The sequence below is a fragment of the Natrix helvetica genome, assembly GCF_964273705.1.
Source record: "Natrix helvetica genome assembly, chromosome: 12".
In the NCBI taxonomy this organism is placed as follows: domain Eukaryota; kingdom Metazoa; phylum Chordata; class Lepidosauria; order Squamata; family Natricidae; genus Natrix; species Natrix helvetica.
In genome coordinates, this window is record NC_138556.1 from 3448965 (window position 1) to 3476540 (window position 27576).

General features: G+C 41.6%; 1 protein-coding gene across 4 annotated transcripts in view; it reads left to right on the top strand.

Annotated features, from left to right (window-relative positions):
- Positions 1-27576, top strand: part of MEGF11 (multiple EGF like domains 11) — a 669285-nt gene that overhangs the window by 174547 nt on the left and 467162 nt on the right. For 3 of the 4 annotated variants that reach the window (XM_081965210.1, XM_081965211.1, XM_081965212.1), the window contains exons 3-5: positions 8045-8168; positions 20170-20271; positions 22125-22225. In XM_081965210.1, coding sequence (XP_081821336.1) covers positions 8056-8168; positions 20170-20271; positions 22125-22225 — 316 coding nt within the window. In that variant the 5' untranslated portion in view covers positions 8045-8055. Of the gene's footprint in view, positions 1-8044; positions 8169-20169; positions 20272-22124; positions 22226-27576 lie in introns of those variants that run through there. The other variant, XM_081965213.1, reaches the window with a different exon arrangement.

A 27576-nucleotide genomic window follows, 5' to 3' on the forward strand; every position in this document is an offset into this window, starting at 1 on the left:
AGCTTCCCGCTACTGGTTCGCTCAAATTGGGGCGAACTGGCAGAATACCACCTCTGGTAAACGTGTGCATTGCACTATGCGCTCTCGGCATGCGACGACAAAAAGGTTAGCCACCACTGTTATAGAAAATTAAGGAATACTGATTCCTTCCTTGATGTGTTGCCAAGCAAAGGAAGGAAATGTTGGTCCTTAAGGTTAATACGGAGCGATATCTCTGTGAATGCCAGTTTACATTTGAAAGGAAGTCACTTACGGGTTACATTTATGGGCTGACAGATTGTCAATCCCCTGAGTACAGGTAATCCTCAATTTAAAACCACAATTGACCCCAACATTTCTGTTGCCAAGCAAGACAGTTATTAAATGAGCTTTCCCCATTTTTGCAACCTTTATTGCCACTGTTGTTAAGTGAATCACTGCCGTTATTCAATTAGTACAGGGTGGTTAAGTGACTTCCTCCTTGACTTTGCTTATCAGAAGGTCCTAAGAGGGGATCATAAGGCTCTGGGTCACTGCAACCATCATAAACATGAATCAGGTGCCAAGTGTCTGAATTTTGATCATGTGATCAGGGAGATGCGGCAACAGTCGAAGTGTAAAAAACAGTTATAAGTAACTTTTTTTCAATGTCGTTGTAACTTTGAACGTCCACTAAAAGAATTGTTTCAAGTCAGGGACTCCCCGTAACTGAAGACATAAGTTTATCTTCCTATTGTTCAATCACAACTCTTTTAGCAGTCAGTAGGGTGTGGAGAACACATTTCCATTGTCCTGATGTTAATTCCCATAGAATTAGTACAGTATATAGTTCCAAAGAACATGGATGTCCAAAAATATTTCACTTTGTCTCAAAGTCAAACTTCAAAGCTTGTCTCTGAATGACTACCGTATTTTTCAGAGTATAAGACTCTTCGAAGTATAAGACGCACCTAGCTTTTGGGGAGGAAAACAAGGGGAAAAAATCTGCTTCTGCCCCCCCAGCAATTTGCCTCCTTACAACAAACAGCAAACAGCACAGACAATAGACACTGTTTGTAGTGTTACATTTCAGACTATACTTGTACAGATGCTGTTAAAATTGATGGGGCTTTCTGGAAGTATATGTTATTCTCTGCTATTTAAAAGAAGATACAATAGCACTGGGCCTCTTCAGATTAAGCATTTATTTTAACGAGCTTCTTCATTTTGTTAAGCTGTCTAGAACAATAATAAAGCAGTCTTTTAAAAAAGAAGTCTATAATTTGAACATTCTATAGGCATTTATAGTTATTGACTTGCCTCCTTACAGCAAACAGCCTGATTAGTACAAGAAAAAAAAATCTGCTTCTGCCTCCCAGCAATTTGCCTCGTGGAGGAAACAGCAAGTTTCACTTTCAGTTTAAGTGCGCCTCCCAATCATCAGCTGTTTCAGGCTGCCGGGATGCTATAGCCTATTGCAGCCTCCGGAAGCTCCATTTTCCCGTTCGCTGCAAGGAGGTAAATTGCTGGGAGGCAGAGGCCAAAGAGTAGGGGACGGTGGGGCTACATTTAGTTTTTAAAACGCACCCAAATTTTCTCCCTGTTTTAGGGGGGAAAAGGGTGCGTCTTATACTCCGGAAAATACGGTATATGCTAGTATTGGTCCCTTGGCAGCAATAAAGAATTGGCTTGCCTATGGGCTGCTTCTTTTCAACTTCTTAAGGTAACTTAAGACTTCTGGTTGGCTTCCCATCCTTATAGTAGCCAACTTAATCCTTGTTTAGCTTCAGCTTTTCAAAGTCAGGCAACTTCTATCTGGTCCAGCCTACCAACTGGAGCCAAGAATCATAATAGATTCCCAGAATTAATTCAATTTTAATTCCGTGTAAATGGAAGTAAAAGAGTTGAAATTTAATTAATTTTAAATGCATTTTAAATCAAATTTAGGTTTTGTCTTCTCATTGTCTACTTTGTTGCTTCCATGCATTTCATTTCATTTCATTGTATTTCATTATTTATAACCGTTTCTGCATCTCATTTATGACCCACTTTCATAAAACTGGGATAGTTAAATAACTTCTGTTCCAATTATCGTTTGCTACTCGATGGTATGAAAGTGACAGTGGCTTCCTTGGGGTCTCCAGTCCACCAGCGATGCTGGCCTGCACTCGCTGGACCTTCAGCCAAAAAGTATTATGGGATGCAGGTTTCACATCAGGAATCCGCAGAAGGACAAAATAATAGCAGAGATTTCAACCTCTCAGGATGCTCATCAGCAGACCTCTGAGTACAGACAGTCCTCGCTTAAATGACCACAGCTGAGCCAAAATAACCAAAATTTCCTTTGCTAAGCAAAACCGTTAAGTGAGTTTTATGGCTTTGCTGGCTGAGGAACTCTGGGAGCTGAAGTCCACGAGTCTTAAGGTTGCCAAGGTTGGGCACCCCTGGTGCAGAGAACTTGTGGGCCTAAAGAACAGATCCTGACTGCTCAAGAAAACGTTTCTAGGTAGGGCAGATGGACCCCGGTGGGCTTTTCACATCTCAGGCACATTGCTTGTACTAATAGGAAAAGTATTTGTAGCTCAGGGCTGAACCGTGGAGTGCTGGTACTCTCTGAGCTTGGTTATTTTCTTGCAGATGTTTCATTACCCAACTTACGACAACAGCAGAAACGTCTTGTGAATATTTCATTACCCAAGTTACAATAAGTAATGGTCTCATTGAGGAACTACCAAGAAGAAAATATTTCATTCTCCTCCCAAGTATCTGAGTCAGTCTGCGCTGTTTGTGCCTTCTCTCCACTCTCCGTGCTCTTGGATCAGGAGGGGGTGGTCCTTGCTAATAATCTGAGATTTGTCTCTCATGTTTACTGCTTAGCCTCTCTTGGTCATCCTGCCCTGTTTCCTCCCTGCCTACAAGCTGTCCCAATCCTGAAAGGCCCTGGCCTGACTGGCCCTGCCCTTCCCCGCTTTCCTCCAAAGCCAACGACACCCCTCCTGATTTCCATTGGCTCCAGTTCCAGCTCATCTTCCTCCGCAGGCTCAGTTGGGGGCATGACACGTATTTTATTGCTGGAGGCTACAGATAGGAGTCTTCTCAAACTAACAGTTCGCACCTGAGTAAGACTAGATAACATTCAACAACATTCAAGGAGGAAGGTAATCTGACTTCTCTTTCTTGTGCCCATGTAGAGACTCCAGGCTAATTCCCCATTTGACTCTGCGACGTGGCATGGACGATCTCCAAAGTTGTTAATGAAACATCTGCAATAACACAATCAAGCTGAACGTGTCAGGCCTGCAGTTATCTTTTCTTTTGGATCTTTGGCCTGCCACACTTTCTATTATTTTACTATGCATTTTCTATTGTGGGAAAATGGGAGGGGGGATTGTATGGAGTTAGATGCCATGTAGCCAAAACAAAATTCTTTCTAGAAAGCCAAGGTCATCCTTTGCCTATGCACCTCTGCACCTGACTGGAACTGGATGGGTGGAAGCTGCCAGCATGGCAGTGGGAGATTGGACCATGTGATGGACTTGTGGGTGTGGAGAAAGATCTTGAACTTTCAACTAGATGGGGAAAACCGGGAAGCTTTCAGATTCGGGTTTTCCCAGATGGGCCAATATGGCTCTCTTCATAAATTGGAACTTTGAGCAATTCTTTGCCTTGGACTCTGATTTACTTTTGGATGCTACTTGGAACCCTGACATACAGAGTCTATCAAGGACTCTATGTTGCTTGGTTCAGTAACAGTGGATTCACAATTGCTAGTTGATGGCATACTTATAATTTGTCTCACATGTAACAAACAACCTATCATGAAAGCTGATGTCCTTCAATGAAAGGTTTTATTGTGAAAAGAGACCAACTTTTTATTTGTATCATGTCTTAATCATAGAACATAGAATCACAGGGCTGGGAGGTACCTTAGAGGTCTTCTAGTCCAACCCCCTGCTGAAGCCTATACCGTTCCCGATAAAATAGCTGTTCAATTTCTTTTTGAAAACCTCCAGTGATGGAGCACCCAAATTCTGGAGGCAAGCCGTTCCACTAATTAATTGTTTTCATTTAAATTGTCAAAAAATTTCTTCTTAGTTCTAGGTTGGATAAGCTTCCATCCCATGCAATGTTTTGGCCAGTAAAAGTAACATCTGTGCATGACCTGGGACCTAATTAATTGTTTTCACTGTCAAAAAAAATCTTCTTAGTTCTAGGTTGGATAAGCATCTGTGCATGACCTAGGGCCCCCCAGAACTGTTATTAAATTAAATTTTTAAATGTTTCACAGAGGAAAGCTACCAAATATGGTGCTAGTTTGTTTGAACCTTGAATGTTGATATTGCCTATAGGCTAATCAATAAATAATAATAGTAATTAATTAAATTACATTAAAAGTGGGATAGAAATGAAATGTAGTTTTGGTCCTGGATCAGCATACTGGTAGAACAGTCTACAGCAAGTGTGTCCAGTCTTGGTAACTTTCAAACTTGTAGACTTCAACTCATGAAATTTCTCCTTAGTTCTAGGTTGGGTCTCTCTTTAATGAGCTTCTACCCACTGCTTCTTGTCCTGTCCTCTGGTGCTTTGGAAAATAGGTTGACCTCCTTTTCTCTGTGACAGCCCCTCAAGTCCCGGAAGACCGTTATCAATTCCCCCCTACGTTTCTCTTCACGCCAGAGACATACAAACAACACAGACACACAGCATTCTAGAGGGCTATATAATTTGTGGTTTTTTGTCACCTCATCTCAGGGATGTCCACATAAAAAAAAAGTCAAACTGTCAGCTACAATGGTGAGATCAAAGCCTCATTTTATTTTCAAGTGAGATGCACATAAAAATCAAGTGAGACCTTGACTTCACCATTGTGGTCGCCATTTTGTCTCTTTTGATGTTATCTTGCAGACACGCCTGCATGAGGAGCTTTCATGAGGAGCTCACCCTTAGAGATTCTGTCAAGACGGAACAAATTAAAAATCAAATGATAAAATGGACGCAGAATTTCAACAAAGTAATTTTCAGTAGGCCAGTATTTCTCAATCTTAGCGATTTTAAAATGTCTGTATTTCAACTCCCAGAATGTCCTATCCAACATGTTGAGAAATATTTTAGTAGACTAATAAGGAGGGACATGGAAAAAAATCAATAGAATTTATTTCAAGCTACAAATTACCATAAGGAAAAAAAATGGTACCAAATGCTTTATAGAGATGGTATGCAGATAATCCTCAATTTATGACTGCAATGAGACATGATGGGGTGACATAACAGCAGTGTTTCATTATTTGAGGGGCTGCCACAAAGAAGAGGGGGTCAATCTATTCTCCAAAATACTAGAAGGCAGGAGAAGAAGCAATGGGTGGAAACCAATCAAGGAGAGAAGCAACCTAGAACTAAAGAGAAATTTCCTGACAGTGAGGACAATCAACCAGTGGAATGGTTTCCCTTCAGAAGCTGTGGGTGTTCCAACACTGGAGGCTTTCAAAAAAGAGATTGGACAGCCATTTGTCTGAAATGGTATAGGGCCTCCTGTTTGAGCAGGGGGTTGGACTAGAAGACCTCCAAGGTCCCTGTGTTCTGTGTTCTGAATACAGAAGGTCTGTTGCGTAGGAAGGTCAGTGTTAAGGTCAGGGTTGCCTCCAGAAGTAGTGAATGCCCCAACACTGGAAGTCTTTAAGAAGATGTTGGATAGCTATTTGTCTGAAACGGTATAGGGTTTCCTGCCTAGGCAGGGGGTTGGACTAGAAGACCTCCAAGGTCCCTTCCAACTCTACTATTGTATTGTATTGTAAGTGAGTTTCATCCAATTTTACAACTTGTTGGCCATTGTTTAGCCAATCACTGCTGTATTTAAGTGAATCATGCAGTCATTCAACAAAATTCAGCATTCCCCATTGATTTTGCTTGTTGGGTGCCATGGGGAAATGTTGATCTGTGACCCCAGTATGCTGCAACCATCATAAATGCATGCTGGTTGCCAAACACCCAAATTTGGAGATGTTGCCACAGTTGCAAGTGGAAGGATGGTCATAAGTCATTTTTCTCAATACCACTGTAAATTGAACCGTCAATATATGAATAGTTATAAGTGAGAACTACCTGTATTATTCCATCTCTAATTCTTTTAAAAAATAGATCAAGCATAAAACAACAAAGAAGGAACATTTTCCCTTATGTGGTGTTCATGCAAAAATAATAATAATTCAAAAGTATTGGAAAGAAGTAGATTTAAAAAGTCTAAGAATGAAGCATCAACTGAAACCACATGCATTTTTTTACTATGCATAATTTGAGAAAGCATAAACGAAAGGATTATAATTTACTGCATGCTGCGTCCCGTTTTGGTCACCATATAAAGATTTTGAGACTCTGGAAAGAGTGCAGAGAAGAGCAACAAAGACAATTAGGGAGCTGGAGGCTAAAACTTATGAAGAACGGTTGCAGGAACTGGGCATGGTTAGTCTAGTGAAAAGAAGGACTAGGGGAGACAGAGCAATGTCCCAATATTTGTGGGGCTCCTACAAAGACAAGGGGGTCAACATATTTTCCAAAGCACCAGAAGGCAAGACAAGAAGCAATGGATGGAAACTAACCAATGAAACAACCTAGAACGTAGAACTAAGGAGAAATTTCCTAACAGTGACAATAATTAATTAGTGGAATGGCTTACCTCCAGAAGTTATGGGTGCTCCATCACTGGAGGCTTTCAAAAAGTCATTTGTCTGGAATGGGATAGGTCTCCTGCTTGAGCAGGGGGTTGGACTAGATAACCTCCAAGGTCCCTTCCAATTCTGTTATTGCATTACTCTGTTCTGTTATTCTATTACTAAGGTGCAGGTTGACTGCAGCAAGGGTAAACGTAGCACCACATTGGAAGAGATACCTTGCTTACAATATTCAATGTAAGACTAAAATTGGAAAATATCCAAAGAGGAAAATATCCAGATAGCAAAATTAACACTATATATCCGCAGTACTGTAGAAATTTACCACATTTAAGCAGGAATGGTTGCCTTATATACACCATATCATGGAGCAAAGCAGTTTAAACATTTGGAATATGTCTTAAGTTTTTAGAATTTAAACAGAAACTAACAACAATTATGAATGCGGGATGCAAAGTTCAAATATCACCTCAAAGTAGTTAATTTTTTTTCTGTTTGCAGTTTTTAAATATAGCAGTCTTTTTGTTTTATCTTTCTGGTATTTCAATAATTTAACAATAGAACATATGGATTATTAAAAAAAACCTCTTATCCAGAGAACAGAAGGAGCAAGCAATTGTAACACTAGCAGGGCAATGACAAAATCAGCAATTTTTTAGAGCCTCCATTAAATAAAAACGTTTGCCTTCTCCGATGCTTAATAAGACTTGAATATTCAATTGATTGACTGTTGGTTAATAGCCATGAGATGTAGCAGTTTAGCCTAGTGTTTCTCAACCTCAGTAACTTTTAAGGCTGGTGGACTTCAACTCCCAGAATTCCCCAGCCAGCATGTGAGGGACCACTGGGTAAGAAGGCCGCTGAGGTGATTTGTTCATATGGAGAGGAGGAATAAGGACTTAAGTCTCTAAATCAGTGTTTCTCAACCTTGGCAACTTTTATGAGGTGTGGACTTCAACTCCCAGAATTCCCTAGCCAGCCATGGGGGATTCTGGGAGTTGAGGTCCACCCATCTTAAAGCTGCTGAGGTTGAGAAACACTGGCTTAATTAATAAGAATGAAGCAGAGCTCTTTGTATCAGGGGAAAAAAGTGGGAAGTGTTTTGTTTTATTTTAAAAACTGAGGGTGGAACTGTCCCAAAATCATTGGGTTTGAGAATCAGTAGCTTTATTAATAGTTGATTCCTGGAGGAGAGCGGATTAAATATATTTGAATATATGGGCTGAAAGGGTTTGGTTATTGATCCTTCTTTCCTTACGTATGTCTAGAATTGAAGATGAATAGATAAGGTTTTTGTGCTCTCTTTTTCTGCATCCTTTCAGATGCTAAAAGAGGCCCGAGCGTGAAATACAACCGGTTGATTTAATAGGAAACAGTGGCCTGTTTGTCCAATGGTGTTTTTTCCCCTTTTCTTTATTCAGATACCGCAAAGATGGTCTTCCTTCTCTTCTGGTGGAATTTCAGAGTCTTTGCGCTCTCTCTCCTTCTGAAAAAAAGCCTCTCCTTAAACCCAGACGATCCAAATGTTTGCAGCCACTGGGAAAGGTAAGACATGCTGACTTTATTTCCTTTTCTTTAAGTACAGCACCAGCAAATACATACATCACATACACAAATATGCATATACACACACATACATACACATTCATGCATGCAAATATTTGTGTGTGTGTGTGTGTGTGTGTGTGTATCTGTCTGTGTGTCTGTCTGTCTATCTATCATCTATCTATCTATCTATCTATCTATCTATCTATCTATCTATCTATCATCTATCTATCTATCTATCTATCTATCTATCTATCTATCTATCTGTGTCTGTTTATCTGTCTATCTCGATATCTATCTGTGTATCTGTCTATCTGTCTTTCCATCCATCCATCCATCCATCCATCCATCCATCCATCCATCTCTATCATCAATCCAAATCTCTGTCTGTCTGTCTGTCTGTCTGTCTGTCTGTCTGTCTGTCTGTCTGTCTGTCTGTCTATCAATCATCTATCTATATCTGTGTCTGTTTATCTGTCCGTCCATCCGTCCATCCATTCATCTTTGTATGTATGTATGTATGTATGTATGTATGTATGTATGTATGTATGTATGTCTGCATGCATACATATGTAGGTCTCGATTAATGACCTCAATTGAGCCAATTAATGACCTCTTCCTAGGAGACATTTGTTACGTGAATTTTGCCCCATTTTACATCCTTCCTTGCCACAGTTATAAAGTGAGTCCCTGCAGTTGTTAAATTAGTAACACAGTTGTGAATCTGGCTTCTCCATTGACTTTGTCAGAAGGTTGCAAAAGGGGTCACCGGATCCCCAGGACACTGGAACCGTCATAAATATGAGTCAGTTGCCAAGTGTCTGAATTTTGTTCTTGTGACTATGGGGATGTTGCAACGGTTGTAACTATGAAAAATGGACGTAAGTCACTTGTGCCATGGTAACTTTGGTGACTAAACAAAGACATGCATGCAGTACAATATATGAGATAAATATTGAATTAAGGCAATTCCATGATAAAATTAGCATCATATGGCACCCTAGGTGATAGATGTTATAATTTGTTATCTAACAATCTAAACTGCTTCTGATGTCGCTGCAGTGAGATAATCCCGGGTGCCTTTAAATTTCCTGAGGAGACATTCCTAAACTATATAGTTGTGTTTATATGTATAATGTGCTTTCTTAGTGTTGTGTAGCAGTAATTGCAGGTCTTCTATAAATGCCGTATGCCAGGGGTGTCCAAACTTGGGAACTTTAAGACTTGTGGACTTCAACTCCCAGAATTCCCCAGCCAGCTGGCTGGGGAATTCTGGGAGTTGAAGTCCACAAGTCTTAAAGTTCCCAAATTTGGACACCCCTGCCGTATGCGAAATAAATATTTTTTAAGGTAATTGTGCATCATTTTTGTGTTTAAAAATAAATCCAAGGCCCTTCTCGATGTAGCTTTAGGATATAAAACATAGTATTACAAAATGCAGTCTAATTCTGTATGACCATTGAATGCATCTCAGTCACTATCTTCTTGATTTTTTTTTTTGAAGGCATTGGTCCTGGCGTGCACTGGTAGAGTGATCTTGCTTTTGAGACTTGGGCATTCCTGCTTATGGTTTCAGCATTTAAAATATGCCTGAAATATGCCTTGTATGTGGGCCCAATTCCTCAGCTGTGTTCTTGTATGAGGCTCTGGCCTGCATTTGCTGTTTGATTTATTAGAATGATATACTAGCTTTGTTCAAAAGTCCAAAACAACACTTGTGTCATATAGGTAGTCCTCTATCCTCTGTACAGGTAGTCCTCAACACATGACCACAATTGATCCCAAAACATCTGTTGCTGAGTGAGCAGGATGCTTGTTAAATGAGTTTTGCCCCATTTTACAACCTTCCTTGCCATGGTTGTTACGTGAATCACTGCAGTTGATAAGTTAGTAACCTGGTTGTTGAGTGAATCTGGCTTCCCCATTGATTTTGCTTGTTGGACGGTCGCAAAGGGGGACACTACAGCCGTCATAAATACGAGCCGGTTGCAAAGGGGTGCTGCAATGGGCAAAGTTGTGAAAAACGGTCATAAGTCACATTTTTCAGTGCCACTATAACAGGGGTGTCCAAACTTGGCAACTTTAAGACTTGTGGACTTCAACTCCCAGAATTCCCCAGCTGGGGAATTCTGGGAGTTGAAGTCCACAAGTCTTAAAGTTGCCAAGTTTGGACACCCCTGCACTATAATTTTGGTCACGAAATGAACTGTTGTTAAGCTGAGGACCACCTGTAATTGAGCACTGAATTGTGGTCATAAGTAATGGCGGTCATTAAGCAGGTTACCACGTGACTGAGACCAATGTTATGACTTTTCTTGCGGTGCTCAGTGAGGGAACATATCACAGTTCTTAGGAGAGTATGGGTGGGGTTTTTGGGTCAGAAACCAGGCGTGAAAGCTGGAAACCGGCCAACAACCACCAAAAATCGTGGTCACGTGATTGTGGAATGCTGCAAATGGCCTTAAATGCCAACTGGTTGCCAAGCACCCAAAATGCCGTTATGTCACCACGGTGGGGGTGGGTGGGTGGGTGCGGCTGCGGCCATCAGAACCTTAAAAATGGGTGATAAGTGGCTCTGGAGAAGTCAGCCATAATTTCGAAGAGTGACTAAGGGATCAGTTGTTAAGCGAGGATTATCTGTATGGAGGGTGCTTGGAGGATGGAGTGAAACAGACTTAAGCTTGTCAGCCTCCCCCAAAACCAAGATTGGCACATGGTGACCCTCCCAAGCTGTTTTCACCTCTCCCTCTTGGGAATCCACGTTGGATCTAAGCAAGAGTACCTATGTATGCATGTATCGGTATATACAGTATGTATTTACGGTATATTATTATTTATAAAATAAAGATTGAGTGATTGTCGGTATAAAATATCTTTTTTGCTCAGGATGGAAGAGTGCTGCCTTGGAAACCAGTGGGACACAATTTAGGGGTCTCCTGGACCCATTACACCTGCCATCATAGTAGGTAGAAGGTGTGGGTAGAAAGCCTTTGCCAACTTAAATGGATGTGCCAGGCCCAGTTGTCTTCCTTCCTTCCCCATTCCTCCCCTTCCTTCCTTCCCCTTCCCCTTTTCATTCCTTCCTTCCCAGTTCCTCTTCTTCCTTCCCCATTCCTCTCCTTCCTTCCTTCCTTCCTTCCTTTCCCATCCCTCTCCTTCTTTCCTTCCCTTTCCTTCAACATTCATCTCTTTCCTTCCTTCCTTCAACATTCCTCTCCTTCCTTCCTTCCTTCCCCATCCCTCCCACTCACTTTCCTTCTCCTTCCTTCCTTCCTTCAACATTCCTCCCCTTCCTTCCTTCCCCTTCCCCTTTTCATTCTTTCCTTCCCCGTTCCTCTTCTTCCTTCCCCATTCCTCTCCTTCCTTCCTTCCTTTCCCATCCCTCTCCTTCTTTCCTTCCCTTTCCTTCAACATTCATCTCTTTCCTTCCTTCCTTCAACATTTCTCTCCTTCCTTCCTTCCCTCCTTCCTTTCTTCCTTCCTTCCTTCCTTCCCCATTCCTGTCCTTCCTTCCTTTCTTTCCCATCCCTCTCCTTCCTTCCTTCCCCATCGTTCCTACTCACTTCCTTCCTTCCTTCCTTCCTTCCTTCCTTCCTTCCTTCCTTCCTTCCTTCCTTTTGATCACACAAACACAGAGTTTTCAAGAACAAATGAGAGTGGAAATGAAACCTGTAATTTTGTATTGTTTTGCAGTTCCGTAGCACAGTATATTTTGAGTCCAAGAATACAATATTGATTTTGTGTGAAAGAAGTCAGCAACCCGGGGATCCAATCAAAGAAAAACAAAAATTAAATACTAGAATTGATTGGCTGCCCGGGCCAAGATGACTGTGATACTTAGGTGGTAATAAATCAAGCCAAAAGATTGAGTTAGGGCGAGGTCAAGAGGAGCACAAGGGATCATAAAATAATAATCAAGCTGATTGGTTTTTCTATGTTAATGAAGGACACACTGTCTAAACAGATTCTGCTTTGCTGTTTCTTACTGGTAGCTAACATATGGAGGTGAGAAACTTCCCTTGTGACCCTGAGAAATTAGGTCTCGAAACAAAAATTTGAAGGTTACCACCTTATTTAGGGTGAAATTCTGCAGGAACCTTTGGACATAAAAATGATTTCTCTGCAAGTAAAATAAATTTGTCTGAAATAACCACTGAACACAGACCTCTCTGAGGAACAAAGAACATTCTTGGTGCTCTCAAAGCTTGGTTGTTTTGTGTCAAGACATTTCATTATCCACCAGCACTGATGATGTTATGTAGTTGGGTAATGAAACATCTGCAAGAAAACAACCAAGCTCAGACAGCACCAAGTTCTCCTCCTCCTCCCAAATCTCACTCTCTTTTAGCATTGATGATCTTATCTATTGGGTAATGAAATGTTGGCAAGAAAACAACCAAAATCAGAGAGCACCAAGGACCACACAGTCCTCCTCCTCCCCCGCTGCACAATCCATTCCCTTGTAGCTCTGATCTTGTTACCTAGTTGGGTAATGAAACATCTGCAAGAAAACAAGCTAGCTCAGAGTGCACCAAGAAGCACCCCAGCCTTGAATTACAGATGTTCTCTTCCATTGGATTGAGAGACAATTTGCATCCCAATTGCAGAATTCTGGCCCAGGTTGGTTTTCTTAATGCCAGGAAGGTCAGGATGAAAATAATCCTCAACCTTGACTACAGAGCATTTAATTAAAACATCCCAACATGAACTAGTATTAATTATTGTATTAAGTCCAGCTCTGTATCAACTCCTTCGTGCACTTCAGCAAGTAAGTCTATTCTTTAGCATGGCTAGATCTCCTTAGCTCACCAGAATCAAGCTACACCTCTTAGAACAGTAAGGGTGAACCATTTTCACCTCCGGTGCCAAAAGCCTGATCATGTGCCGACCCCCATAATTTAATGCCCCTCCCGCACCGTGCCTCCTGTGCATGCATGTGTGACAACCCACCCCTGTTGCCCCATGCATGCGTGCACAGCTTTCTTGGAGCCTGGGGAGGGCAAAAACGGTTTCCCCCTTCCAGAGGCCCTCTGGAGGCTGGAAACAGCCTGTTTTCCAACTTCCGGTGGGCCCAAAGTGTCCGTTTTTCGCCCTCCCCAGGCTCCAAAGGCTTTCTAGGAGCCTGGGGTAGGTGAAAACTAACTCCTCCAACCCCCGGAGGCCAGAAACAGCCCGTTTTCTAACTTCCGCTGGGTCTGTTTTTCACCCTCCCCAGGCTCCATAGGCTTTCTAGGAGCTTGGGGAGGGCAAAAATGGCCCAACACACAAACCGGAAGTTTGGGGACGACTTCCGGGGTACCCATTGGGCCATTTTTCTCCCCCCGGAGGCTTCAGGCCCAGAGTGAAACACAGCCCAATGCGCAAACCAGAAGTCCATTCCCCGAATTCCAGTTTGCGCGTTGGGCGGTTTTTCACCCTCTGGAGGGCGAAAAACGGCCAAAAATCAAGGCTGAAAATCAGCTGGCCAGCGTGCGCATGTGCAGTGGATGTGACAGGGCAATGCCTTGCGTGCCATGAGAAATGGCTCCAGGTGCCACCTGTGGCACGCATGCCATAGGTTCGCCATCACGGTCCTAGGATCTCATAAATTGATAGCCTTAAGCTGACAGTATTTTTAAAAAGCTTGCATGTGATTTTTAAGGTGCTGAAGTCTAATTCACGTTAGTTTTGTGCTGATTAGCTAAAGCACCATATCAAATAAACAGGATAAATTGTGCATGGTGTTTAATGCGCTGTTCATTCACCAGTCAGTGGTGACAATTGGAAGAGAAATAGGATGAAATTATAGTGAATGATAACCGTATGACTTTATTCAGGACTCGTATTGATGCAACACCGTTGGCTATTAATAGCCAACACTGTTGGATAATATTGATGGCAACAAATATCAGGGATTGAAGGGGTTAAAATGTTTCCTGTGCGACCATCGGTAAAGTTTGCAACTTCTCTCTGGCTTTTCGGCCCCTTTCCAGGCTGTTCAGGACAGCTGCATGCAATCAGCAGCCTTGCAGGGAGTGGGCAGAAATTTTTTTTTTTTTTTTGGCTCGGAGATTAAACCCGAAGCATTCTGCAGGAAAAATGTGAGTTTACTCTTTTTCTGGTTGGTCTCAGGTGGGTCCCCTCTGAGGCCACCCAATTAATTTGGGCTGTGTCAAGATTTGAGTCGGTAACTTGGGGTCCTGACTCAATGCAACATTTTGGGGGTGCCAAATGCCCTTTCCAAGACAAACAAGAATGCTGGATATTTTTCACTGAATGTTTATTAAAGAAAATGGTCTCCTTGAGTTGCTTTGGTTATGTTGGTTTTTATTGATTTCGTTTATTGCTGGCTTTCTTTCTTTCTTTCTTTCTTTCTTTCTTTCTTTCTTCTTTCTTTCTTTCTTTCTCTTTCTTTCTTTCTCTCTCTCTCTCTCTCTCTCTCTCTCTCTCTCTCTCTCTCTCTCCCTCTTTCTCTTTTGTTCTCTCTCTCTGTATATATATTTCTTTCATTTTCTTTCTTTCTCTTTCTCTTTCTCCCTCTCTTTTGTTCTCTTTCTCTTTCTTTCATTCTCTTTCATTCTTTCTTTCTCTTATGTCCTCTTTCTCTCTCTTTCTTTCTCTTTCTCTTTTTTCTTTCTCGCTTTCATTCTCTTTCTTTCTCTCTCTTTCTTTACAGCCAAATGTTTGTCAACCTTGCATCCATACCTCTTCAAGCTGCTAACGTTGACAAATGCTGCCATTAGGCATTTATTTTACTGTTATCCCTGCAACTGCAGCTCCGTTAGAGAAGCTGGGACTCAGTTGGACCAGTTACGCCTCGTGTTCTGTGGTCACCTGCTTTACAGGAATTGAGTCTCTCTGGTCCAAATCCAATCTTTTAACCATACTGGTTAATCCTGGCTCTCTCAAAAAATGCCCTGCTCTGCTCTGTTTTGCATCCAGCTGGTAACAGACGATGAGCAATGTTTTCAGATGAAGGAGAGAAGCGAACACCCACTGCTTAGCTCACAATTTATGGTTCTCAATTACCAGCTAATTTCTGCTACAAATTATTTTAGATTAAAATAGCTGCTTCTGTGTATAAATGAGGCAAAGTAAAAAAAAACGTTAAACCCCAGAGACTGATTTTATGTGTATGTGTATATAGATATATATTTCTGTGTGTGGGTGTTACAGGTATATACATACAGCTACACACTGCTGTTGCTTGCTTCTATGTCATTAAAAAAAATAAAGCGGTTGAAAAATTTGACTGGGCTGGAAAATTATATTTGGGGGATAAGATGTGCTTTTAATTAGCTTTTTTTTGTATCCAAGTAAAACTGAAGTGACCTTGGAGGTATATGTGTTTTTATGTTTAGGGTGTGGGAAAAAATATTTCGAAGGCATTTAATTTCATTTGTATTTTTCACTACCTTTTAATGAAAATTACTGGGTTTTTTTTCCTCCAAAGTTTCTTCCCTGTATCGTCTGACCTCTTTTTTTGTTCCATATTGTGGAGACATTTGCTCCAGATTCAGTACACAGGAGGAACAAATCTGTGGGTTTTTTTTAAACTTCTCCTAGTTTCTCCTATTTTGAGAGGTGGTACATTTTAGTTTCTCTGTTTCACGTTTTTGGCAAAAGTATTGTTTTCAGCTTCTTTCTGCTAACTGTTTATTTCTTGAAATTACTTCTATGTTGCTTCTTACAAGAAAGAATCTTTAAGGGAGTTAGAAATTCAGAAAAACCAAGAATGAAATTGTCCATTCAAAACATGACTATTGTTTTATTTTTTATTTTTACCCCCTAAGTTTTATTCACCTACTTTGCATGCCTGTTAAAAATCATTTTAAAATGCAAGTGTTTTTTTTGTACATTTTTGACACATTTGCATTTTGGTTTGCATATTTGCCTAAGGTAACGTAGTTTTGCAAGTAATTCTGCCCAATGTAAATTACAAGTTTGGAATTATTATTATTTTTCAAATATATGCACTTTAATGCAGACTTTTCTTTTCTCAACATTTTTTGCATTGAAGTATAATTTCGACGAATTAATTTTAATTAATTAATTGGCTCAAAACTGGAACATGAGAATCTCATACTGACATCTGAATTCTACCATTTGGGGAGCCTGTAGAAATGTTCCTTAGGAAGGAACACCCTCAAATGTTTAATTTCTGATCACTAATCCCAATTTAGTTAAGAACATAGCTTGTTTTATTGTTTTGAATGTGTATATTTCTGTGTATTAACGTAAGAGATAGGAACTTACCAAGGTATTTGTAACAGTGAGAGGTACCCAAATTACTCGTGATTTTTTAATTATCATTTTGGGGATCTTTAAGGAGCAGTAATGTAATTCCATTTGTACTGCTGTGCCTCTGCTTGTAGACCCATAGGTGATTTTTGAAATGAACTAGTGAAAATAAATAGTTTTCCCTCGCATTGATCATAGAACATAAAACATGGAAGGGACCTTGGAGTCTTCTAATTTGACCCCCTGGTCAAGCAGGAGACTCACTACCAGACAAATTGTTGTTCAGACTCTTCTTAAAATCCTCCAGCGATGGAACAGCCGCAATTCCAAGAAGGAAGCCGTCCTAGTGGAGTGGAGCGGAGCAGAGCAGAACTCTTTATTGGCCAAGTGTAAATAGGCACACAAGGAATTTGCCTCTGGTGCATAAGCTCTCAGTGTACATACAACAATAGTGATGGATCATTGTAAACTACTAAATCTATTTGCAAATTACTAACCTATCTTCTATAAGTTACATTAGTAACAAAGTAGTTAACAGGAATAATAATAATATTAAAACAAAACAAAATTAAAGTTTCAAAACACTTTGTTAACACTTATTGTAATCCACTTGTAGAAAATTTACCACAGTGTCTTATCTATCCCAAGTCATCCCAAAAGTTCATCCTGAATCAAATACCCATGTTTGTTTCTTGACACCATCTCATCAATTGTTGTTTAATTAACTGTAATAGATTCAGTCTCCAGAATAAGTCTTATTGTCTGAACAAAATCCATTAGCAATTTTGAACCAACACAAAAAAGTTTTAAAAATCAGAAAAAACGTGGGAGTATCTTTCCCAACTAACATATTTTATTAATTTTTATTTAGGATGATTAAAATGGGTTGGTTAGAAAAAGTGCTACCCAAATCGTTTTGAGTTTTGGTGCTAAAGGCTAACACAGCTGTTCACCCGCAATGACGTAAAACAAGTATAAAAAACTGTTTCCACTTTTCAAATTTTATACTACAATTTACTAATGTTAAAAAAAATCATTAGGAACTACTCTGCACAGAAAGAGACATATTCATGAAGATGTAGGACAAAGTATGTTGCATTGGATGAAGCAGTTTGCAAACATGTATTGTGTTTAATTAAGCCTGGATACATTTTGGAGTAAAGTGACATGGAAATACTTGTAATAAATCCTTCAACAAATTTAGAAAGGAAAAGGCATGTTTGGAGAAAGGTACTGAAATACATACCGATGGTGCAGTGGTTGCTTTTTAATCTGAGAAGCCAGACTCAGCACTTCTGCAAAAGTGGGAAACACTGAATTTGAAAAATTCACGGAAGCGGGAAACAGAGAAAGTAAAATTGACATTTTCATCTGCCCCTAATTAAATTAATAAAGCAGAATCTTTGTAGCTCAGGGTTGCCGTGAAATGGAATTTTATTTGCAGGGTGAAGTCTAAAATTGATATAAGGTAGGTGTGTGTGTGTGTGTGTGTGTGTGTGTGTGTGTATCTAATAACAGGAGAATATTTGTAGCTCAGGGTTGAAATGAGGAGTCCTTAGTGCTCTCTGAGCTTGGTGGTTTTCTTGCAGAGGTTTCATTACCTAGGTAACATCATCAGTGCTAGAAGGGAGGAGAAGGAGTGGGGAGGGGGCGGAGGAGGAGGAGGAAGAAGGAGGAGGAGGAGGAGGAGGAGGAGGAGGAAGAAGGAGGAGGAGGAGGAGGAAGATGGAGGAGGAGGAGGAGGAAGAAAGAGGAGGAGGAGAAGGAGGAGGCTATGGGGTCCTTCGTGCTCTCTGAGCTTGGTGGTTTTCTTGCAGATGTTTCATTACCCAACTAGGTAACTTCATCAGTGCTGGCAAGGAGTGGGGTTTGCTCTCAGTGTATATTCTAGTGCAGTGATGGTGAACCTTTTTGGCACCGAGTGCCGAAAATGGAGCATGCGTACGCGCTCGTCAGGGCCACAACCCGAAAGAAGGTCTGGCCAGGGGGCATGCGCATGCCAGAAAATGAACCTCCAGTTTCCGGTGTGTGCAGGTGTGCCGCCCAGCTAGTCTTCTGGTTACTGGCAGGCATGTGCACACGACGATCAGCTGGCCGGCACGCATGCTCATGTCAGAAAACGGAAGACCAGCTCTTTTCTGGCACTGCCGCATTCACGAAGGCCAGCTGATCATCACACGCACATGCATGCGCACCAGAAACCCAGAAGAGGAACGGGCGACATCGCATATGCCAGGCAACATGGCTCCGTGTGCCACTTTGGGCACGCGTGCCATAGGTTCGCCATCACGGTTCTAGTGTCTTGCCCTGCCAGTGTTGGTGCGGTGGTTTTAGAGTTTCTTTGTGCTCCTTTGGCAATTTCTAGGGGCAAGACATTAGACAGGACAAGGCGCTAGAATGTGAACTGAGAGCAAACCTCACTCCCTACCAGCACTGATGGTGATACCTAGCTTGAGTAATGAAATGTCTGCAAGAAAACCACCAAGCTCGGATGGCACTCCTCATTTAAAGATCCTATATTCCCACAGGTGGAAAAGATGTGGACTCCCAAACAATATACACCAATGGTCCCCAACCCCCAGGCCATGGCCCACTGCCAAGCCTTGAGCCGTTCAGAATTGTGTTGGGCTGCGGAAGTGGTAGGCGTGTGCACATTCCCACTTCTGTCAGCAGCAGATGAACAGCAGGGGAGAAGCGGGAGAACGTGTGCACTTGTGCGCCATTTGCACAAGTAGTGTGGTTGCACGCCCAGCACTATACATTTTTATGATATTTTACACATTTACCTACTTTTATATACAGTTCTATGTTTATTTATGTATATTGTTTTCGGCTTAATTGTTTTTCTTATTATCCAACCATTCATACCACTTATTCCAAATTTCGTAGTATTCCGATTCTTCTTTGTCCTTTAATTTTAGGGTTAATTTGTCCATCTCTGCACAATCCAAGGGTTTTTTTTTATCACTAATTCGTCTGGCGGTGTATTATTTTGCTTCCAGCATTGGGCAAAGGCAATTCTAGCTATAGTTAATATATGTGTTAGTAGATATTTAATTTTTTTTTTGTGTAGTTCCCTTTAATTATTCCTAGTAAGAAGGTTTCAGGTTTATACTTTATTTGTTCCCCCGTAATTTCTTGTGCCCACTTCCAGATTCTTTTCCAATATTTTTGCGATTCTGGGCAGGTCCACCACATGTGGTAGTAGGTCCCTTGTTCTTTTTTACATTTCCAACAGGTCGGTTTCAGTGTTGGGTACATTTTTGCCAATCTTGTTGGTGGTAGGTGCCAACGATAAAACATTTTGTATATATTTTACTGGCATGTATTTCTGACGGTTGCAGTGTCCCGGATTGACACATTCCCCTTTTGCGACCTTCTGACAAGCAAAGTCAATGGAGGAAGCCAGATTCACTTAACAACCGTGGACTAACTTAACAACTGCACTGATTTGCCTAACGACGGTGGCCAGGAAGATAGTAAAATGTCTTGTTTACCAACAGATATTCTGGGCTCAATTGTGATTGTAAGCCATTGATTACCCCCGTTCTGTTTTTATTGACTTAAGTATTTGTTTATCAAACTTGGCCAAAGGATCTGTGTTTGGATCTGGGCTTTGAATGGCTAAATCAGGGGTGTCCAAACTTGGGGACTTTTAAGACTTGTGGACTTCAACTCTTAGAATTCTGGGAGTTGAAGTCCACAAGTCTTAAATTTCTCAAGTTTGGACACCCCTGGGCTAAATAAAGAAGATGAACAGTTGCTGTCTCTTCCCTTCTAGCTACGCCGTGACTGTTCAGGAATCCTACGCACATCCCTTCGATCAGATCTATTATACAAGATGCACAGATATCCTCAACTGGTTCAAATGCACTCGACACAGGTAAGCGATAATTGGAAGGTATTTTCAAACCTTATCCTTCCTTTCATCCTCTCTGGATTGCTCCCTTTTCTTCCGAGCCTGGGAGAAGCTCTTCCGCTACGGAGGATAACGATAGGTTCTTTTGTGCAGACTAGTCCAGCAGCACTAAAGAGATGGAACATTGATTTTTCTTTTTCTTTTCTGGAGAAAATAGCCATCGTTTTTGTAAAAGGATGACTAACCAGCCCTGCCTATTTGCAATGCATTTGCTTTTAGCGTTGCATTTGCAGTCAAGTTGGAAGCAACTAGGAAGGCCGAGGGACTATCATTTTTTGCTTGCAGCTTCCTTCTTTTATCTTCTTGCTGTTGAAAACGAACTGGCTAAACCTGTTTCTCTCCCAGAATTCCCCAGCCAGCGTAGGCAACTTCAAGAATTGAAGTTCGTTTATCTTTAATTCCACACCTCAAGTTTGAGACACACATCAAGGTTGAAAAATAAATCATGGTTGAGAAATACCTGGAAACACCTGGAAAAGTTCTAAAGGCAGATTTAAATTAGGCCAGATTTTCTCCAAATCAAGTATAAACAAATTCTTGGTGTGTGTTGTTGATTCTGGGGATCATGAAGCCCAATCTTTTGTTTATAGACATGATTGTCCAAAAAGTTCATGGATGTCATCATATTTGTGTATACAAATTACATCCAAAAAAGCTAATCCTAGGTTGTATTAAAAGACGGAATAGAATCAAGATCACATAAAGGGTCAATACTGCTTTACAAAGCCTTAGTAAGACCACACTTAGTAAACTGCATCCATGTTTGGTCAACATATTATAACAAACAATCATATTATAAGAAAGATGTTGAGGCTCTGGAAAGAGTGCAGAAATGTCCAACCTAGATATTATATGTGTGGTTGTGTGAAACACACCAACTTCTCAGCGGTGGGGAATAAGGGGACAGGGAACAGGCTAATAAGTGCCATGTTTGGGCCAGGTGGCAAAAAAATGTATTAGTGCAAGGAATTGTGCTGTCAGCGTTCCAAATATCATCCAGAATTAAATCAGAGTACAAGGCACAGCTTTCATCGAAGTTCCAATTTAATAAGAGAGACATGTTGGTACAAATTGTGGAAAACCCGAATCTGAAAGCCTCCTGGGTTTTCCACCCAGTTGAAAGTTCAAGACCTTGCTCCCACACCCACAAGTCTATCCCATGGTCCAATCTTCCTCTGCCACGCTGGCATTTCCTCCCATCTAGTTCCGGTCAGGTGCAGGAGTGCGGAGACAAAAGATGATCTTGGGCTTCTAAAAAGGAACACATTCTGCTCCTTACTATTCCCCCTCCCAATTCCCCACTAATGAAACAGCATAGTAAAGAAAGAGAGAGAGAGTGTGGCAGGCCAAAGATCCTAAAAGGAATATGACTGCAGGCCTGACATGTGCAATGTTTATATTTGTTGGATTTATTTATTAAATTTATATGCTGCCTTTCTCACTATTGAGCAATTCTGCCTGTTTAATATCTCGAACTGCTGTTTATTTCTGAGATAAGAATTAAAACCAGGGATAGGCAAAATATTTTTATTTACACACACACACACAGAGACACACAATTTCCCTTTTCTTTCCCTTTCTGTATCTTGCTTGCCCAAATCGTCTCTTGGACCTAGCATGAAAATGGCTTACGATACAGCTGAATGAGTAGGAGTTGGAATTTGTATCGATCTTTTTAAATATCAAAAACCTTTGCACATTCTGAAGCAAATATTGAACATAACAACCTTGCGGTAATGTAACACAAATAGAATTATAACTATGGGCATTGATTTCCAGGGGTTTTTTTTTTCTTCCTTTCCTCTCCCACCATTTAGAATCAGTTATAAAACGGCCTATCGGAGGGGACTGAGGACCATGTATCGCCGACGCTCTCAGTGCTGCCCAGGATATTATGAGAGCGGGGACTTCTGTATCCGTACGTAGAGGCCATTTCCTTTTCTTCTGCTGAAGTGTCTCTGGCGTTGCATCCTGCATGCAGCTGTGGTGGGGCTTGCAAATGTTGAGATTAGCATTTAAGCAAGCAGGACAAACGGGCTGGCCAGTAGCAAAACCTGAGAGAATGATAGGATGTTGATTGATCGGTTGTGCTTATTTCTCTTCATATGCTAAATAATAATAATCAGGTGGAGAAGATTCTAGAAAATGAGAAAGTCAAGATATTGTGGGATTTCAGAATCCAGACTGACAGACAGTTGGCTACAACACAACTGACATAACAATAGTTGAAAAGGAAAAAGTATGGTTCATTGACATTGCAATACCTGGTGATGCACGAATTGAAGATAAGCAGCAAGAAAAAAATCACAAATTACCAGGACTTGCAAATTGAGGTTGAGCGACTGTGGAAAAAGACATCGAGTGTTGTCCCGATTGTAATTGGAGCCCTTGGAGCAATACCTAAAGGGCTACCTCGCTATTTGGAAATTCTAAATTTACCTGATTTGAACATTCTGACTCTACAAAAACCACCCTACTTGGAACAACTTATATATTCCGAGGTTACCTTAACCGTTCCTAGAACTCAAGCTGTTGAGCTACCAACCAGCCTCAAAGGCTGTAAATCTCACCAAAGATTAACATAATAATAATAATAATAATAATAATAATAATAATAATAACAACAACAACATTAACAACAACAACAACAACAATAATAATAATAATAATCAATTGTATTTTGATGCTGCCCAATAACATTATAGGAGGAGAGCTGGGTTAGTCCTCAGTTAGCCAATCAAGAATCTAGTAACACCAGAGGTGGGTTGGTCCCGGTTCAACTTAGTTCTGCCGAACCGGTAGTGGTATTTTGGTCTGGGTGGCAGAACCAGCAGTGGCCCAGGCTGACCATGCCCCCGAACCAGTTCCCCGGTCGCCGTTGCCATCATGTTGTTTAGTAGTATGCTCTACTAAACATTAGTCAGGGCACACGAGGCGCTGCCCTGTCAGTTGGCCAGTACACATGTGCACGCTGGCCAGCTGAGTTCACCGTTTTTAAAAGCCATTTTTCGCCCTCCCCAGGCTCCAGAGGCTTTATAGGAGCCTGGGGAGGGTGAAAAGAGCCTCCCCCGCCCCCCGGAGGCTTCAGGGACCGTCCAGAGGCTTCCCTGAAGCCTTCGGAACGCTTAAAATGACCCTCCTTGCTCGGAGGGTCGTTTTGAGCGCTCCGAAGGCTTCAGGAACGCCTCCAGACGATCCCTGAAGCCTCCGGGGGGCCTCCGGGGGGGCGGGGGAGGCTCTTTTTGCCCTCCCCCGGCTCCTATAAAGCCTCTGGAGCCTGGGGAGGGCAAAAAACCATGTAAAATGGGGGGGGAGTGGCTGTAGTGTGCGCATGTGCACTGGGGGGGGTGTCGCACATTGCATTATGGGTGCAGTATGCCTGCACACGACCCCCCTGCGCTCCCCCCACTTGTGGCACCTGAGCCAAAAAAGGTTCACCATCGCTGCTCTATCTTATCTCTCTCCCCCTCCTATGGTCAATCCAGATAAAATATTTTAGGGTGAAATATTTTAAAATTCATCAGTATAAAATGAAAAGGGGTAATTTGTGAAAACAGACATTGAAAACATAACAACGGACCTGAGTAAAATCAGGAGAAGCCGTAATAAAGGTGGTTGAGCCAGAGAAAACTTATAAAGTAGCAACTGCAGTTGTACTCCAGGTGCCGTCCACCAGACAGTGCCATGGGGCGGCGCCTAGGAGCAGAGCCTTCTCTGTGGCGGGCCCAGCCCTGTGGAATGACCTCCCCCCGGATATTAGGACCACTACTGACCTCCGCTCCTTCCGTGTTAAGCTCAAGACCCACCTTTTCCAAATAGCTGGCCTGGCTCAACCATAACTTCGTAACGCTCCTGATGGGTTTTTTAATTTAGTAATTTTATTTAATGGGATTTTAAATTGTGTTTTTAATTGTGTTTTTTAATTGTGTTTTTAATTGTCCTTCACTTATAAGTCAACTCTCCTCCATGCACATATATATATGTCTCTGTTCTTTTTGTATATATGTTTGTCTTATGTGTATTTTTTATCCGTTTTGATTGTACGCCGCCCTGAGTCCTTCGGGAGAGGGTTGCGGCTAATCAAATAAAATTATTGATTATTGATTATTAAAAACATGACTTTTCTAAATACCTTGGGGAAGAAATACGTACTGAGCGTACTAACGATCAGATGCCTACAAAGAAGTACGATCCCTCCCCTCCATCCAGTCAGAACTAATCCTTCCATCATCCCCTCCATCCTGCCAGAACCGATGAAGCTTTTGGGGTGAGAATCGAAATGTCTTCCTCAAGGAAAAAAACAGTCCAGTTGCTTTTTTTTTTTTTTTTTAGAAAGAGGAAACCTTTGAGGAAACGCTGGAAGACTTTTTTTCCCCCAAGGAAGAATTCTTTGGGACTTTCAGGCTGCACATTTGGACTGTTTCAGCAGGGGCTTTTTGTCCCTGCTGCTCAGTTGACGATGTCCGGTTTCTGGTCCGCCTACACCATTGATTTCAAAGCTAACTTGTAGGACTGGGAGTTGATTTCCATATTTTTGGGCCTCGCTTGAAGTAACAAGCGTAAGGTTTGCAACCCGGGGTTCATCAAGGGCTTACGGAGGGGACCTTCTGTAAATAGCACATTAAAATGTGGTTTGAAAATTGCTTTGCAAAGAATTAATAGTTAGTTCTGCTGCTGCAATTCCCAAGCCTGTTTTCCTGATAAGGGATGATGGATGTCTCACGCCTGGAACGTTTTGCTTAAGTGTAGCAAAGTCAGTCGGACAAGGGTTGCACGCTTGAGTTATGTGGCTAATTATACAGCTAACTACACGCAGACAGTCATTTAAAATTCTCTGGGTTGCCTACTCCTGTGACTTTCTCTTGTTGCTTCTTAACGGCACGGTCTTAAATCTTTAGGCTTCAGATAAATTAACAAATAAAGATTTAAGCCCCTCCGATTTCGCAAATGAAGTTTCTAAAACTTGCAATTGGGCACAGTGGAGTTCTACTCTGAAATTGTGAGACGGCCGCCCTCTCTTGGGTCTGACTGGAGGAAAAACGACGGTCACGCCTTTAAAAGAAACATCTCTCTCTTTTGAGTTGAAGTCAGCCCCTGGTGATGTCATGGCAGCAGTATGGAAATGGATTACAATACAATACAATACAATACAATACAATACAATACAATACAATACAATACAATAGTAGAGTTGGAAGGAACCTTGGAGGTCTTCTAGTCCAACCCCCTGCCTAGGCAGGAAACCCTATACCGTTTCAGACAGATGGCTATCCAACATCTTCTTAAAGACTTCCAGTGTTGGGGCATTCACAACTTCTGGAGGCAACTTCTGTTCCACTGATTAATTGTCCTAACTGTCAGGAAGTTTCTCCTCAGTTCTAAGTTGCTTCTCTCCTTGATTAGTTTCCACGCATTGCTTCTTGTTCTACCCTCAGGTGCCTTGGAGAATAGTTTGACTCCCTCTTCTTTGTGGCAACCCCTGAGATATTGGAAGACTGCTATCATGTCTCCCCTAGTCCTTCTTTCTCTTAAGCTTGAATTGAATTGGATTGAATTGCCTTTTTGTAAAAAAAAAAAAATGTTTTTACTTCCCAACTTAGCCTGTTGTACCTGATCCTGGGATTTCCTGAAAGTCTTTTCAGTGAGGGTTATGTAAAGCTCCTTGGCTCAGATGCTTCTTGCTTTTTGTTGTTAGGAGCTTCATCAGTTCTGATTGGGGCAGGGTGGAAGGATAGGTACTGACTGTTGAGACTGGATGATGGGGAAGAAGGAACGATAGGTTCTGATAGGTTGTGGGGGATGGAAGGATGTATTATTATTATTATTTGCAATCATCTGGTCATTACTACTCTCCCTGAGAGCTGTTGAAGCCACTTAGGGGTTTCTCTGAGCCCTCAGGATAACCTGAATCAAGGTGCAAATTAGACTGGAACCTTCTGGGAACTGCTGAATGGACTGTGGTTGTAGAGAGGAGATTGTTATTGTTGTTAGTTGCGAAGTTGTGTCCGACCCATCGCGACCCCGTGGACAACGTTCCTCCAGGCCTTCCTGTTCTCTACCATCCCCTGTAGTCCATTTTAGCTGACGCCGACTGCTTCAGTGACTCCATCCAGCCGCCTCCTTCTCTGTCGTCCCCTTCTTCTTCTTTTGCCCTCCATCTTTCCCAGCATTATGGGGAAAAACCCCTTCATGGATTACTGCCTTGTCATGGTGAAGGGGCTTGTGCAGCTGAATAAAGCTATGAGCTATGCTGTGCAGGACCACGCAAGACGGACAGAGACCTCTGACTAAATGTGATCCCCTGCAGAAGGAAATGGACACCCACTCCGGTATCTTTGCCAAGAAAACCCCATGGACCATGCTGCTTACTGGGAGAAGCTAAATCTAAGGAAGGGCAACAGTTAACCTCCCCCCCCCCCCCCGATATTAGAACTACTACCGACCTCCGCTCCTTCCGACAGAAACTTAAGACCCACCTGTTCCAATTAGCTGGCCTGGCCCATTTATAGTCCCATTTATACCTCCTGGCAAATATTTTTATTCCGGGAAAGTTTTTAGGGGTGTTTTAATGTAGTTTTAAATTCCTAAATTTTAATCTAACTTTAACTATTGTACAGTAAACTACTGCTACCTCCTCCAGCCACACCTATATCTATTTATATTTATATTATGTATATTTACTGTTTTAATATGACTGTACACCGCCCCGAGTCCCTTCTGGGAGAGGGGCGGTCTAGAAATCAAATAAAAGTTAAAAAGTTAAAGTTAGGTGTGGCATGTGTAGTCAATCCTTTCTTGTAGTCTATTAACACATGACTTAGCTTGTTGGGTGAATATGATTTATTAGGTGCCATCGACTTGAGTTTTTTTCTCTCCTAATGACTGCATAGAGTATCTGTCCTTCACCTTGTTAACCTATTCTCCAAAGCACCTGAGGGCAGGACAAGAAGCAATGGGTGGAAACTAATCAAGGAGAAATGCAACCTGGAACTAAGGAGGAATTTCCTGACAGTGAGAACAATTAACTAATGGAACATCTTGCCTCCCAGAAGTTGTGGGAGCTCCATCCCTGAAGGGGTTTAAGAATAGACTGGACAGCCACCAGTCTGAAAGGGTGTGGGGTCTCTTGCTTGAGCAGGGGGCTGAACTAGAGTCAAGCACAAGAGAAATGGAAGGGAATATATAAATGGAAGAGGAAATTGTGAAAGAACAAATGATAAAATGGGCACAGAACTTTGGATATAATATTGAATTAGACAAATGGGAAAA